The sequence below is a fragment of the Polyodon spathula genome, chromosome 22, assembly GCF_017654505.1.
Source record: "Polyodon spathula isolate WHYD16114869_AA chromosome 22, ASM1765450v1, whole genome shotgun sequence".
NCBI lineage: Eukaryota > Metazoa > Chordata > Actinopteri > Acipenseriformes > Polyodontidae > Polyodon > Polyodon spathula.
In genome coordinates, this window is record NC_054555.1 from 2,691,849 (window position 1) to 2,704,244 (window position 12,396).

The 12,396-nt window shown below is 37.2% G+C and overlaps 1 protein-coding gene across 1 annotated transcript in view; it reads right to left on the minus strand.

Moving 5' to 3' along the window:
• Positions 1 to 6,387: 6,387 nt before the first annotated feature.
• Positions 6,388 to 12,396, minus strand: part of LOC121297395 (catenin alpha-1) — a 64,293-nt gene continuing 58,284 nt past the window's right edge. Inside the window, exons 17-18 of the mRNA XM_041223710.1 lie at positions 8,923 to 9,057; positions 6,388 to 6,804 (exon numbers count right to left, since the gene is read on the minus strand). Of these exons, the coding sequence (XP_041079644.1) occupies positions 6,517 to 6,804; positions 8,923 to 9,057 (423 nt within the window). The 3' untranslated portion in view covers positions 6,388 to 6,516. The remainder of the gene's footprint in view (positions 6,805 to 8,922; positions 9,058 to 12,396) is intronic.

Here is a 12,396-nt window from a genome sequence, read left to right on the forward strand (position 1 = left end):
GCACAACGTGTATTTCCAAATAGAATTAATGTAGAAAATTGCTTTTATCGTTCTATAGTCAGATTAAGCACTACACACGGAAATTACATCAAATATGGCAATAAAATCTTTGAACAAAAATCAGAGGTGAAAAGCGAGTGTGGGAGGTGAACACAGATGTCAGGAAAAGTTATTTCCATATATGTAACATTAAATAGAAGTCCCTACTACTTAGTGTGTGGTTGTAAAGCGGGTCAGAACAATTAGCTTGCAGTGCATTGAACTGCAACGTGAGGGAATGTACCTGGCATGTTTGAAAGTTTTTTGTTTTTTTTGTTTAATTATAATTAACTCATTTCATCCTCTTAAAGGTACCAAGGCAAGCCACCACGAAACTCATCTGCCAAGGTATTGAGCTGTTCAAAAGCAAAATGAAAGTGCTGGCTCTGCGCCAGTTCATAACTGTTTAATTTCCTGTAACAAAAAAGAGAAATAAGTATGGTAGTTAAACTTTCTTGAGGAGATGTAATGCAGACTACAGTGGTGCCAGCCTCCTTGGCACAAAAACCATAGTTAATGCAGCTTTCTGGACTCAAGCTAAGCAGGGATATGAAAAGACACTGAACATTTCTTCCTTTTCCATTATTGTGAATGAATAAATGATGCCCCCCTCTCTTGGTTGAAATAAAAATAGATTGCAGTGTCATAAAAATGTCTCAATTAGAATCTATAGACATGTGCTCTACTTATTTCTCGTGTGCGTGTGTGTGTGTGTGTGTGTGTGAGCAGCACTTTAAATTGATCAGGGGAGAAAAAGGGATTTGGTTCAATTGCATGAGATTAATCTTGGCTCAAACCAAAAGGACACTGGGTGGATCTGCAGGAACTCTCCTTGCAGAAAGGGTTTATTAAACCCCTGCTTAGGTTTTAACACTACAAAGCATTCAAGTTCAAAGGTTGATGTTCCTTTTGGAAACAGCATTGCTATTGGCGTTAGCGCAGATCTGGTAAATACTGGAAATCAATAACATGTAGAAATGAAGTTGAACAATGCTGCATAGAACAATTTACATGCAAGGTTGAAGATCAACACTGCGTAATTATTGACGCATGCTGCACAATTCAGTTTATCTGTATACCCAAAGTAATTTGTATCCTTTGTGTTTATGCTTTTCATTCCAGTGCTATCTATACGTAGTGAAGTAGAAAACAAGGCAGATGGAGTCAATCAGGTTGTTCTGCCAACAAAACTGTGCAGACCGTGACCTGAACCAGTGAGAAGCTTAAAACCAAGTCTGTTTGTATTTCTTATTACCACGGACAAAGAATTGCTTTAAAGTGGAAATCTTAGAAGTGGCAAAATTGAATGCATCCCATTGAAGGAATTAGGTGATTAAAATGTGCAAAATTCAGCATTATTCAGCATCCACTTAATTAAAACAATGTTATAAATCAATACTAAATCTATGATGTGTTATAAAAGGACTTTATCTATTACAACAGGCTATATATAGACCGACTATAAGAACATGTGGCGAGACGGTTAGAAGAAACCTTATTGACATGAATCTTCAGTCTACAACATCTAGTACTGCAATAACAACTGTAGCATTTCCCAGAAAAGGGAGAACTGCACTGGCTGGATTTATATTCCATCTGAAATAAAGATTTTAGTTTTTAAAAATCCTCAGTGAAGCTACTGCTAGAAACAATGTCCACACTGCATGCAGTGATGCACCCTATCAAAAACATTACACTAGACCTTTTTCTTCATTTAACAAAACCGATTTTAAATCAGGGGCGTACCTGTTCAGAAGAATGTTTTTATTGCGATCATAAGAGCGCTTACACAATTCCGAGAGATTGGAGTGTTTTAATAAATGTACCTTTGAGATACTGTCTAGGGGTCATTCAGAATGGTCCTTGGAATTGATCAAATTTATATATATATATATATATATATATATATATATATATATATATATATATATATATATATATATATATATATATATATATATATATATATATATATATATATATATACATACATACATACATATATATACATATATATATATATATATACATATATATATATACATACATATATACATACATACATATATATTATATATATATATATATATATATATATATATATATATATATATATATATATATATATATATATATATATATATATATATATATATATATATATATACACATACATACACACATACATACACTACTTTTTATAGTACATTATGTACCAATATTATTCCTTTTCACTCACTGAAACCTGAAAAAACACACAATTCATATAATATACAATATATTCATATTGATTAGAAGACATAGTATTTTGATAAACTCAACGGCGGTTTTAAACTAAAGCGAGTATGCACACACAAGCATACATTTGTTTTGTTGTTTTGCTAACAAAATATTCAATATTTGTACTGCAGTCGTTAACAAGACACATGACCTGCTTAAAAAGCGCAAATGCATTTGAATTCAGTCTCGGGAGACACCCGACATCATTCTAAAGCAAGAGAACATTTTTAACTACAAATTAAATAAAATGTTCCAACAGTTGATTAATCCCCTTACTCGTTACGTAATCTCACTGCAAATCAAGGAGAAAAGCCTCAACTAATCCCAGTGTCAGGTAGAATCTATAGAAGATAAAGATTCCCCCGGGGTCAGATGGGAAACTGGTTAAATAAAGACGAGGCGTTGATTCTGAATGCTCCTTCTACACATAACACATACAGATCTAATGTCCCAGAATTGCCTTTCAGGAATAAACCTCAATTTGCATTTCGCTCTTAATAGGGGACTAGGATTTGGCAGCATCAATCCTTTGCAATTGACTGCAGTCCTTTTAGTCCATGTGCAAACATACAATTGTTTGATTAGTTTTTACATAACTTGGCAATCTCAGACGAAGAAATGAACAGATTATACTGTTGCAGTTCTCACAATTTTGTAGGAAATTGAGTATATTTAAAAAAAAAAAAAAAAAAAAAAAAAGAAAATTGCCATAGTGAATCCCTGCCTATTCCATTCAACGATCGAGTGCAGGCCCAATTACTCGGCATCCTTCTTGTAAAGACTCTTGGGGTTACAAATGTGTGATACAGAGGATACGGAAGTTGGCAGTTGTTGTATTAGTGCTATCTTTCTTACTATACGTCTTCAAGTGTAACACCCTGGTACAACTAATGTTCTCCTTAGGTACTATAAACTGTTTAAAATCAATATGAAATTTATAGTAAAGCCTTTGTTGCAAAATGAATGGATACTGCTAATGGCAGATTAAGTGCAGTGTGTAGCACACCAAGATATTTAATCATGGCTATACTGAGAACCCTTCATTCCTGATTGAGTAACTGACAGTGGTTATTCAATAACCCTCCCCCAACAGTTACCAATTATTAGGTTTGTACGGCAATCTGAAATCCTACCTGGGCATTTAATAACACTATGTAACACAATTTTTGTTCCTGGGTAGTAAGTGTTATTTTCTAATTGCTTATGCCTCAAAAGTATAGAAAATGGCTATTATTCCCCACAACCTTTTTTTTTTTTTAACATTACAGTATAATTGTAAATCTCGAAAAACTACTCACTTCTAAATCTTTTGTAGTCATCTTTGTATTACTTTAGTATAAATACATGTTAATTTGGATTCATATGTTGTTTTTTTCTGACTATGAACGAAAAGACACACATTTGCCCATTTTCCCATTGTAAATAGTGATATTTTGAAATATCGCTGTCCTGGTCACAGAAGCAAAGTTTGTGGGGAATAATAGCCATGTTCTATACTTTTGAAGCATAAGCAATTATTACACAGTGTAAACTATTACACATATAAAACACAATCAGGATGGGAGGGTGAGAAGCAAATAATAAATATGCATCAACACCGCCCTCACCCACCCAAAAGAGTTGCAATAACTCTGCAAGGTCAGCCAATAACATAATTATTTGTTCATGTCATTACTATACAGTAGTGTGCTGACCCAGTCCACTGAAAGGGACTGTCATTGCAGCTCTGACACTCCGTGACAGTTTCACAATCATGGTCATGAAGTGAAAGGGGGGGGGTTATGTAAGAGTGCAGCTGTCCTTAGGAGAGGGGTAGCACATCAAGAGGCTACACTGTCAACTGCTTGGATAGTTGCAAAAGCTGAGCAAGCATCATTATTATTCATGGGAAATCCCACAGGGCTGACAAGTCCTGTCTCTTAGTTTGTGTGGGTCAGAATACCTACCTTAGCATTGACTTGTGTGTTCCCAATTAAATTCACATACCGTGCAATAAATTAATACCGCAAAGTAGCTCTGCAGAGCAGCTTGCAAACCCCTCCCCACACACAATTATTCAAACAGTGTTAAATATAGGAGAGACCCAAGGACCAGTTTACTGTCAGATGCTACTTTACTTGCATTCTTTTATAATGGCTTTTGCAGCTTCTTAGTTTCCAAGTGTAGCATCTGCAAGACATCTGGAGGAATACAATTAAGCTATCAATCACACGCTACTATTGCAAATCTGTTTTAGCAATCACATGTTCATGTAACATTGCACTGATATGACTTTTTAAATAGAGGATTACACTAGCTACAAAACAGATGTAAAAAAAAAAAAAAAAGCCATTCAGAAATACATTCTTTAATTTGGAAGCAGGAACAGAAATACATTTATCAACTTTGCAGTAACAAAAAAGTAGTAAAACTCATTGCAGATATTGAAAAATTCACACTGCAAGAAAAAAAAAAAAAGTATATTTATTCTTAACTCTACAGGATTCTCTTTAAGAAGTAAAACAGATAAGGCATTGAAGCTGTTGTAACCATTCAAAACCAGACTCCCCTTTCCACACCTCAGAATCCCAGACTAAAAACTATTTAAAAAAATATTTTTTACTACTGCTTAATATTTAATAGGCAATGAAGCTGTAATCTGTTAAATTTTTTAAATGGATCTGTGGTTACACAATTTTGTGAAGTTTAGTTACTGTCAGTTGAAAATAAGTTTCAATTTTGCTTCATATTTTCAACTGCAGCATCTTAGCAAGCTGCCCTTCAGTTGAATGTTAACTGCCACTATTCATTAAAAGGAGACATGTTTAAGCAATTGCACTCCTCTTTTTAAAATGTTAAATCAGGGACTGTAAAATGCAACCACATCTTGCATCACTCAACTTTGCACTGTACTTTCAACCAGAATGCTTCAAAAGGCCAGCTTTGCCAAAGCCCTTGTGTTAATAGAAACTGAAGCTACAGACTTTTTTTGCAAAAAAATAATTTTTGCAAAATGCATACCGAAAAGGATGATGCACTAAAAGCACTGCAGTACAAAACTGCAAGGAGAACTTCAGGAGAGTTCAGACACATACAGCATTGAATATCAACTTATTTAAAACGTAGTGTTGAAATGCGTACAGGTCATAAAATATCAAAACAACTTATTGCAGTTTGATTGTGGGAATGAATTACTACATCACAGTGCTGTATTCACACCTTGAATGTCTCTGAAGGGAACCCTGGCTACACAATACTCTGTTCACTCTACTTTTGAAAATAGTGTCTTTGGTTCCAGTTTGAAATTAAAACTAAAATAGCCCTCCCCTACAAACACTTAAGCAACATCTTTACTCTTATGTACTGGAATCTTTCAGAGAATCTTAAAAATGGTTGGATTATTAATCACGGAATGGTGTGTAGAGGCTGCGACCATTGGAATTAATAACACAGAACACTATGGTTATCAAGTCTAACATCCCATATACCCTTAAGATTAGTTTAAAAAAAATACACATAAAGCTGGAGCAAGCTATAATAGAAATTGTGCTTGCATCTAAACAGTGTGCAAAAACAGACAGAACAAGTAAGCACATAAATACTTAATGTTGCTGGAATTACGCTGAAATTTAAACTGTCCACCTGCAGATTAAGAAATACATGATTGCTTGAACTTTTCCCAGACAAATCAAAACAGTTGAGTGTCAAATTAAAGTACTAAGAAAACTATGCACAGGAATTGCAAAAAAATGCACACAAGAATAAATGGTTTGCTAGTGGCGTAGAATTGCTGCAAACAATTCAAGAAACCCCTCTCATTTAAACACTCTGAAAGCCAGTTCAATTGATCTCTCTCCAGGGCTTCTCAAACTGTCCTGGGGATCCTGGTTTTCATTCCAACTGAGCTCTCAATTACTTAATTAGACCCTTAATTGAACTGATAATTTGCTTATAGACCTTTTTACTTGTTAAACAGTTGCATATTTCAAGATAGCTATAACATTTTATAAGTAACTAGAATTGCAACTGTTTAAGAGCTGAAAACAAGTAAAAAGGTCTAATTAAGCAAATTATCAGTTCAATTAAGTAATTAAGAGCTCAGTTGGAATGAAAACCAGCAGCCACAGGGGGTCCCAAGGACAGAGTTCGAGAAGCCCTGCTCTATACAATTCACGCTCCTGTCTGCCAACACCAAGCATTTCACGTCATCCCAGGCTATTAAATACTATCCATAGCTTTGAACTCGCTGAGGGCTTGCACCACATTGACGTTTTTCTTCTGAGACGCCCTCTTGACCATAGCAGTTTTCTCATCAGGTTTCTCACGTTTTACCAGGGGCTTTTTCTCAGGCGCCTTCATTTTCCAGGAGACAGCAGGCAGGTTCAGGGACTTCATACCCAAGGATTTCTGGTACTTGGTGGAAGCCACGTAAGAGGCTTTCACTGTCTGAACGACAGCATTCATCAAGTTTTTGGCTGCCTGAATCAGAGACATGGCACTGTCCACCTGCGACACAAATCAAAATGTTTTATAAAATTATGTATTTATTTTAATTATAAACATCAAAATAAATGAGGCTTAGGCAATAAAACAATGTGGGGCATATCTTGGCATTTGTGCAACTGCTTGACCTTGGTTATGCGGAATCTTAATGCAAGATTGTGTTTAACATTGTTTCTGCAATGGTGGTGCCCCGTGATACTTTCAATGGTCTTAAAACAGCTGCAAATAGCCAGTTGTATTTTTGACGGCAACGCCGACTCAAATCTGCAAGGCACAGTTTAGGGTGCCTTTAATACATTTGGCCATGCAATTGCCAATTTAAAAAGAGAGGTCCTTGATAAATGAATATTTAATTCAACACTTGCGCACTGACTACAGTGCCCCCATGGCCACATTGGTGGCAGTACTAGAATATGGGAAAATGTTGCCTTCAACTGGCAAGCTTTACCGCTTTGTGAGAAAAAAAAAAAAAGTGACTTTAAATACAATGGAACAGGAGGATTTAGGGACTGCAACCTGCGTATAAAATGTGCTAGTGCTTCATAACACAGTTTCTTACAGTAACCTTTGTTAATGTATAACCTCTCTGCAACAGGAGTTGTATTGTTTCTGGAGCCCAGAGGCCCTTTCAGAGAAAGCCTCATGTCATTTTCATCCCCTAAGCTCCATGTGCTGTGTGACACATAGTTTACAGACGGCTGAGCACCATTTGTTAGCTCTCCATTATAGCCAGCCTATTTTTGGCATACATCCTGTTCTTAGTTTCTACACTTGTATTACGTAACTCTGCACTACAGCAGTTCAAGCTATGTCTCATAGGAGCTTAAAAAAAATCTTGGTAAGGACCTAAAATAGTCAGTCCAGCTGAAACAAAAGGTGCAACTTTGAATAGAAAATAGACCCTTTAGTTCTAGTTCCTAAACTTGTCTCAATGCTCCGTGACATTAGGCAACTGGACTTCAGTGAACCTGTGAATGTGAAATGTCAATTCCTCCTCAACCAATTCTGCATACATACTTTAACACGGTATGTTTCAGGATACAACAAATGGCTTTCAATCATGGCACAAAATGCAGTTACATTTATTCAATTTTCAGCCACCATTATAGGCACCTTTACTTGCAATGGTTCCCCATGCTACTTTATTGTATTAAATAAACCAGAGATAATTGTGTATTTTGATGGTAATAGGGACTCAGATCTGTCTTCTACAGTAACATGTAGTGGCTTCAAAAATACACTAACAATTGAATTGCAAATTTGTTTTATTTTATGTCCTTTATGACTGCAGTTCTATATAATAAAAATAAATAAATCTGGATTAAAACCTACAAATCAGATACCCACAAAAACACAGTACATCTGCCAGATAGGCAAGAAAAGAATGAGTTCACAAATTGGGTTTACTTGGAAATTCTTGATAATCCAAACACTTCATTGTTATTCATTGTGGTAGGCGGGGTTGCCGAAACTACTTTGATAAAGCCAGTAACTATAGAAACCGGCTTCCTATCAAAGAAATGCATCTGCTTAAAAGCCAATTTACCAGAAGGACATAAAAACATCACTTGAAACAGTCAACAGGAATAGCACCGTTTAGTACAATTAATAAAATCAGAGAAATGGTGGGGGTAGATACAAATAACTTTGAAAAACATTGTAAAATGAAAATTGGCTTTTCTCTAGAAACCAAAGAATAACCACGAGTGGACACCAGAATCCTACCAGTTATTTAAAAGTAGTCCCGCACAGAAGGGTCGTTAGATATTGGATGGCAGCTGCAAGCTGTAGCTCAGTAAAATTTTTACCAATTTATTCGTATATCCCTCATGGTTACATTCCTCTGACAAAGGGCTCTCCAGACGCAATACAAAATTGGCTTCAGCGACTACCATAGTTCAATTTTAAGTATTTTTTAAATTTGTCCAGTTACCCACTTGTTAGACCTGGGTGGCCCTACTGTTAATGTGATCTGCCAGGTGTTCATCTGAAGAGCCACCTCCATTCACCCTTCATCCTGGAATTACTGCTGGAGCCACTGTTTACCTACATGTGCAGCTCAAGTGAGAGACGTTTCCTTTATCCTATAATGCAGAGTGAATATAAATGTGTGTTCCTTACCCCAGACACAACCAACTCTCCTCCAAGGTTCTGCACTTCAGCCTTGACTTTACTGCAAATGTTCAGCTGATGGCAGTAGAGAGCAATACGTTGCAGGTATGCCAACAGATCCTGTTTGCAGGCAGAGTCCGGGCACTACAAAATTAAAGAGAAGGCATTAAAAGGTAATCCTGGAGAACAGGCAAATACTGTTGAAATACTTCCTCCAGACTCATTTGTAGGTGTAACCAGTTCATGTATTGACCCAGTGGAGATGTGCTCAAGAACAAAACTGTGTCCCAATTTCTTATCAGATCTCAATAAGGCTAGAGTACCCCCTTAGGCATGCCAATAATCTTTAATTAGAAACACCCCATTCTGATAAGCAGCCTGTGGTTCAGCTGAGTGGGGAGGCATAAGATGCCACCATTGCAGTTCACAGGTTGTGTATTGAATATGGATGTGTAAACTAATATCTTTGTATACACTTGCCAAGAAATTGTGCAGCTTCTCAGTGCTGACAATTTAAGCTACAACACCTCAAAAGTAAACTATAAAAGCAAAATTACTTCTGTTGAGGACAGGGATCAAAATCATGCATATCAAGTACCTGCTGTAGCTTTGAACTAATTTAGCATTTACCAAAGAAACATATATATATATATATATATATATATATATATATATATATATATATATATATATATATATATATATATATAGTTGCAATTTGCATTTGTTTTGCAGGCAATAGCTGTATTCATGGGTTCTTCCATGCTACAGATTGTAAGATTAGTCTTCCTTTAGGTGGGAGAAATAAAACAAAAACACAAGAGCAAAAGCTCAGAAAACCTGGACCCCATGTCCATTAAAAAAAAAGTCAGGTAATTGCATATTGGAATACACTGAGCTGCAGTGGGCAACTATAGACAAAAAAAACAAAGCAGTGCCTCAATGGTAAACACGCTGTGCCATCTTCAGATGAGGTAGCCTGGGAAAGGAACATCTTGTATAGGCTCCCGGCCATGCTTCATTAATCACACAACAGGAACAGAAGCTCCCCTCACGTCTGTACTGTACAGAAACAAAAAGAGCTCCACACACACGCTGGCCCACGAGAGCTGCTCTCCCTTACAGTGGGGGATTCCCCCCTCAAACGATAATTGCAACATTTCAATTGCTGGGGGTCCATCTCATTCCACTGTGCAAGGCAACAGACCAAGTAGCAAAGAAGTTGTAGAGGCACAGAATCTGTACTTGCTGTGTACTACAGTGAAGTTCAAAAATTAAAGAACGGGGGAGCATTGGGAGATTGCTTTAGAGTATAAAGCATACAAAACAATCTGAATATGTTCTCCTGAGGTTAGCATGTGGACAATCCATTCTCTCTGGTTCCTTGTATGTCAAAATGGAGTGCGCCCCTAGCCCCGCCCCTTCATACTGCTGCCCACAAGGGACCAATTTGAAGCAAAATACAGGTAAACTGTGCAGTCTACACTACATATGAATTGCACAACATCCTACTTGTTTACAGGTTTAACTGAGGGTAAATGGGGTGAGGAGAGGGGAGAGGAACCGGTCAAGTCCTGAAATACACACTGCATGAATAAAAGGGACTTGCAAACCTGAACTCCTACAAATCCAGGGTTTCTGAACCGAATACCAACAAAGCGCTGCTGGAATATGAACCAGCTCCCCCGGCTATTCCCATGGAGTTAAAAGCATAATTACATTTCCTTTCCAACAGCACTCGTTGCACAGCCCCGTGCACCTAGGAAAGACATGCGCAGAGTTGCACTTAATATCAGAAAAATGAAATCCCCCCCACACTTTTTGACAGTACTTTGCAGAGTTTAAAAAATACCTGTATTTAGGGAATTAAATGTACTGCAGGTTACTTAACACCCCCCCCCCCCACTGCAATGTAAGAGCCACATATCAACTTTTTTTTTTTTTGCACTTTTCAAATCAGTAAACATTTGCAGTAGCTGACAAATTGTTTACTAAAAAGTACAAAAGATTTTGAGGCGGTGGTGTGAGTGGGCAAAAAAAAAAAAAAAATGCCATGCATTTCATACAAGCCTATCCTGAGCCACAAGCATACAAGAGCTCAAGATACTAAACTTCGATGGGCAAGTAGCAGCTTGTATAAAATGCACACAATTCAAAAGTAAAACATTGTTTACTTAAAAGCCAAGCAAACAGCTTTGGCAACAGATTCCCTGTCAGGGGTCTAAAAACAGTCCCTAATTAATTGGTCTGCCCCTGGAATAAGCACGGCATGGGCTGCCAAATAAGGCAGCTATCAAATCAAAAACAATCTGACTGCAGCCAAAGCCAAACAAGTGCAGGAAGGAGGTCCTTTCCAAATATAGTAGCTAGAGCTTCATCATTCAACAGCCTGCTGTGCATTTATTCTCTAGTACACAGGTGGCTGCAGCTCAAAAATCCCTTGCTTTTTTGGATGCGTGGGAGTCTTATAGACTGTATTTGAGGAAAACATATGTATCCATGCAAAGTTTCAAAAGCAATGTAACGTCCCTTTTTTCAGTGGATTTAAAAAGCAGATATGCTGTTAACAGCCATTTGTCAAAAGGGCAAAAAGAAGCTTGGGATATTTTCAGATACCACCCCCAGGAGGTTTTCTTTTTAGGGCTAGTTTGAGTACCTATGTGTCTTTTACCACAACAAGGGCAGCGTTAGAAACTGAACAGCTGCAGCCAACTGCATACATCGTTAGGAGGATTTGTGAATCCTTATGCTTAGTCCTAGACTAGTTTCAGAGATCCATCTTAGACTCAAAGAGTTTATACAATTTGCTATAACTGCACATGTATTAATGGTTGTCTGGGCCCCCCTGTTACAAAGGGAAAGCGTGCAATGCCCTGATTGCCACTATTGCAGTGATTTACTGCATTTCATTGAACTGACTGTTGAATTCAAGACACATTCAGGGTTAAACAGGGGACAGAAAATGCCATCAAAAAAACAGCCAGTTCCTCAGGGCTTTAAAGCACACACCCTGCCTGTGCTTCTGCAGAGGAAATTGACTGATGAAGCAGAAAAAGTCCATTCATCTTCTGGCAAAAGCAGCACATTTGCATGATTTTCTATAAAATGTAAAAGGGAACAAATACAGGCCACTAGTTATCCAATCCTCTTAGCTAAAAAAGAGTTACAGAATTGGAAGGTTCATTGCCTACTGCAGTTAGAAATAAAACCATGAGAGAAAACTGTTACACAAGCAAAACCGAGGAGATGGCAGCCAGGCAGCCATTCCATATATACGGTGTGAAAGCAAGTGCACTCATCCAATTGCTCAAGGATTTAAGTTATTTGCAATTTAAGTTTTCTCCTACTGAATTTCGTAATGCTAAGCTATTTGCTTTAATATTTGTGAAACCTATAACACATCCAATGACAGATTGTGTGCTTTAAGCTGAGCAATAATGTCTACCTTCTCCATTAGAGGGGCTACTCCCATAAGAGACAGCA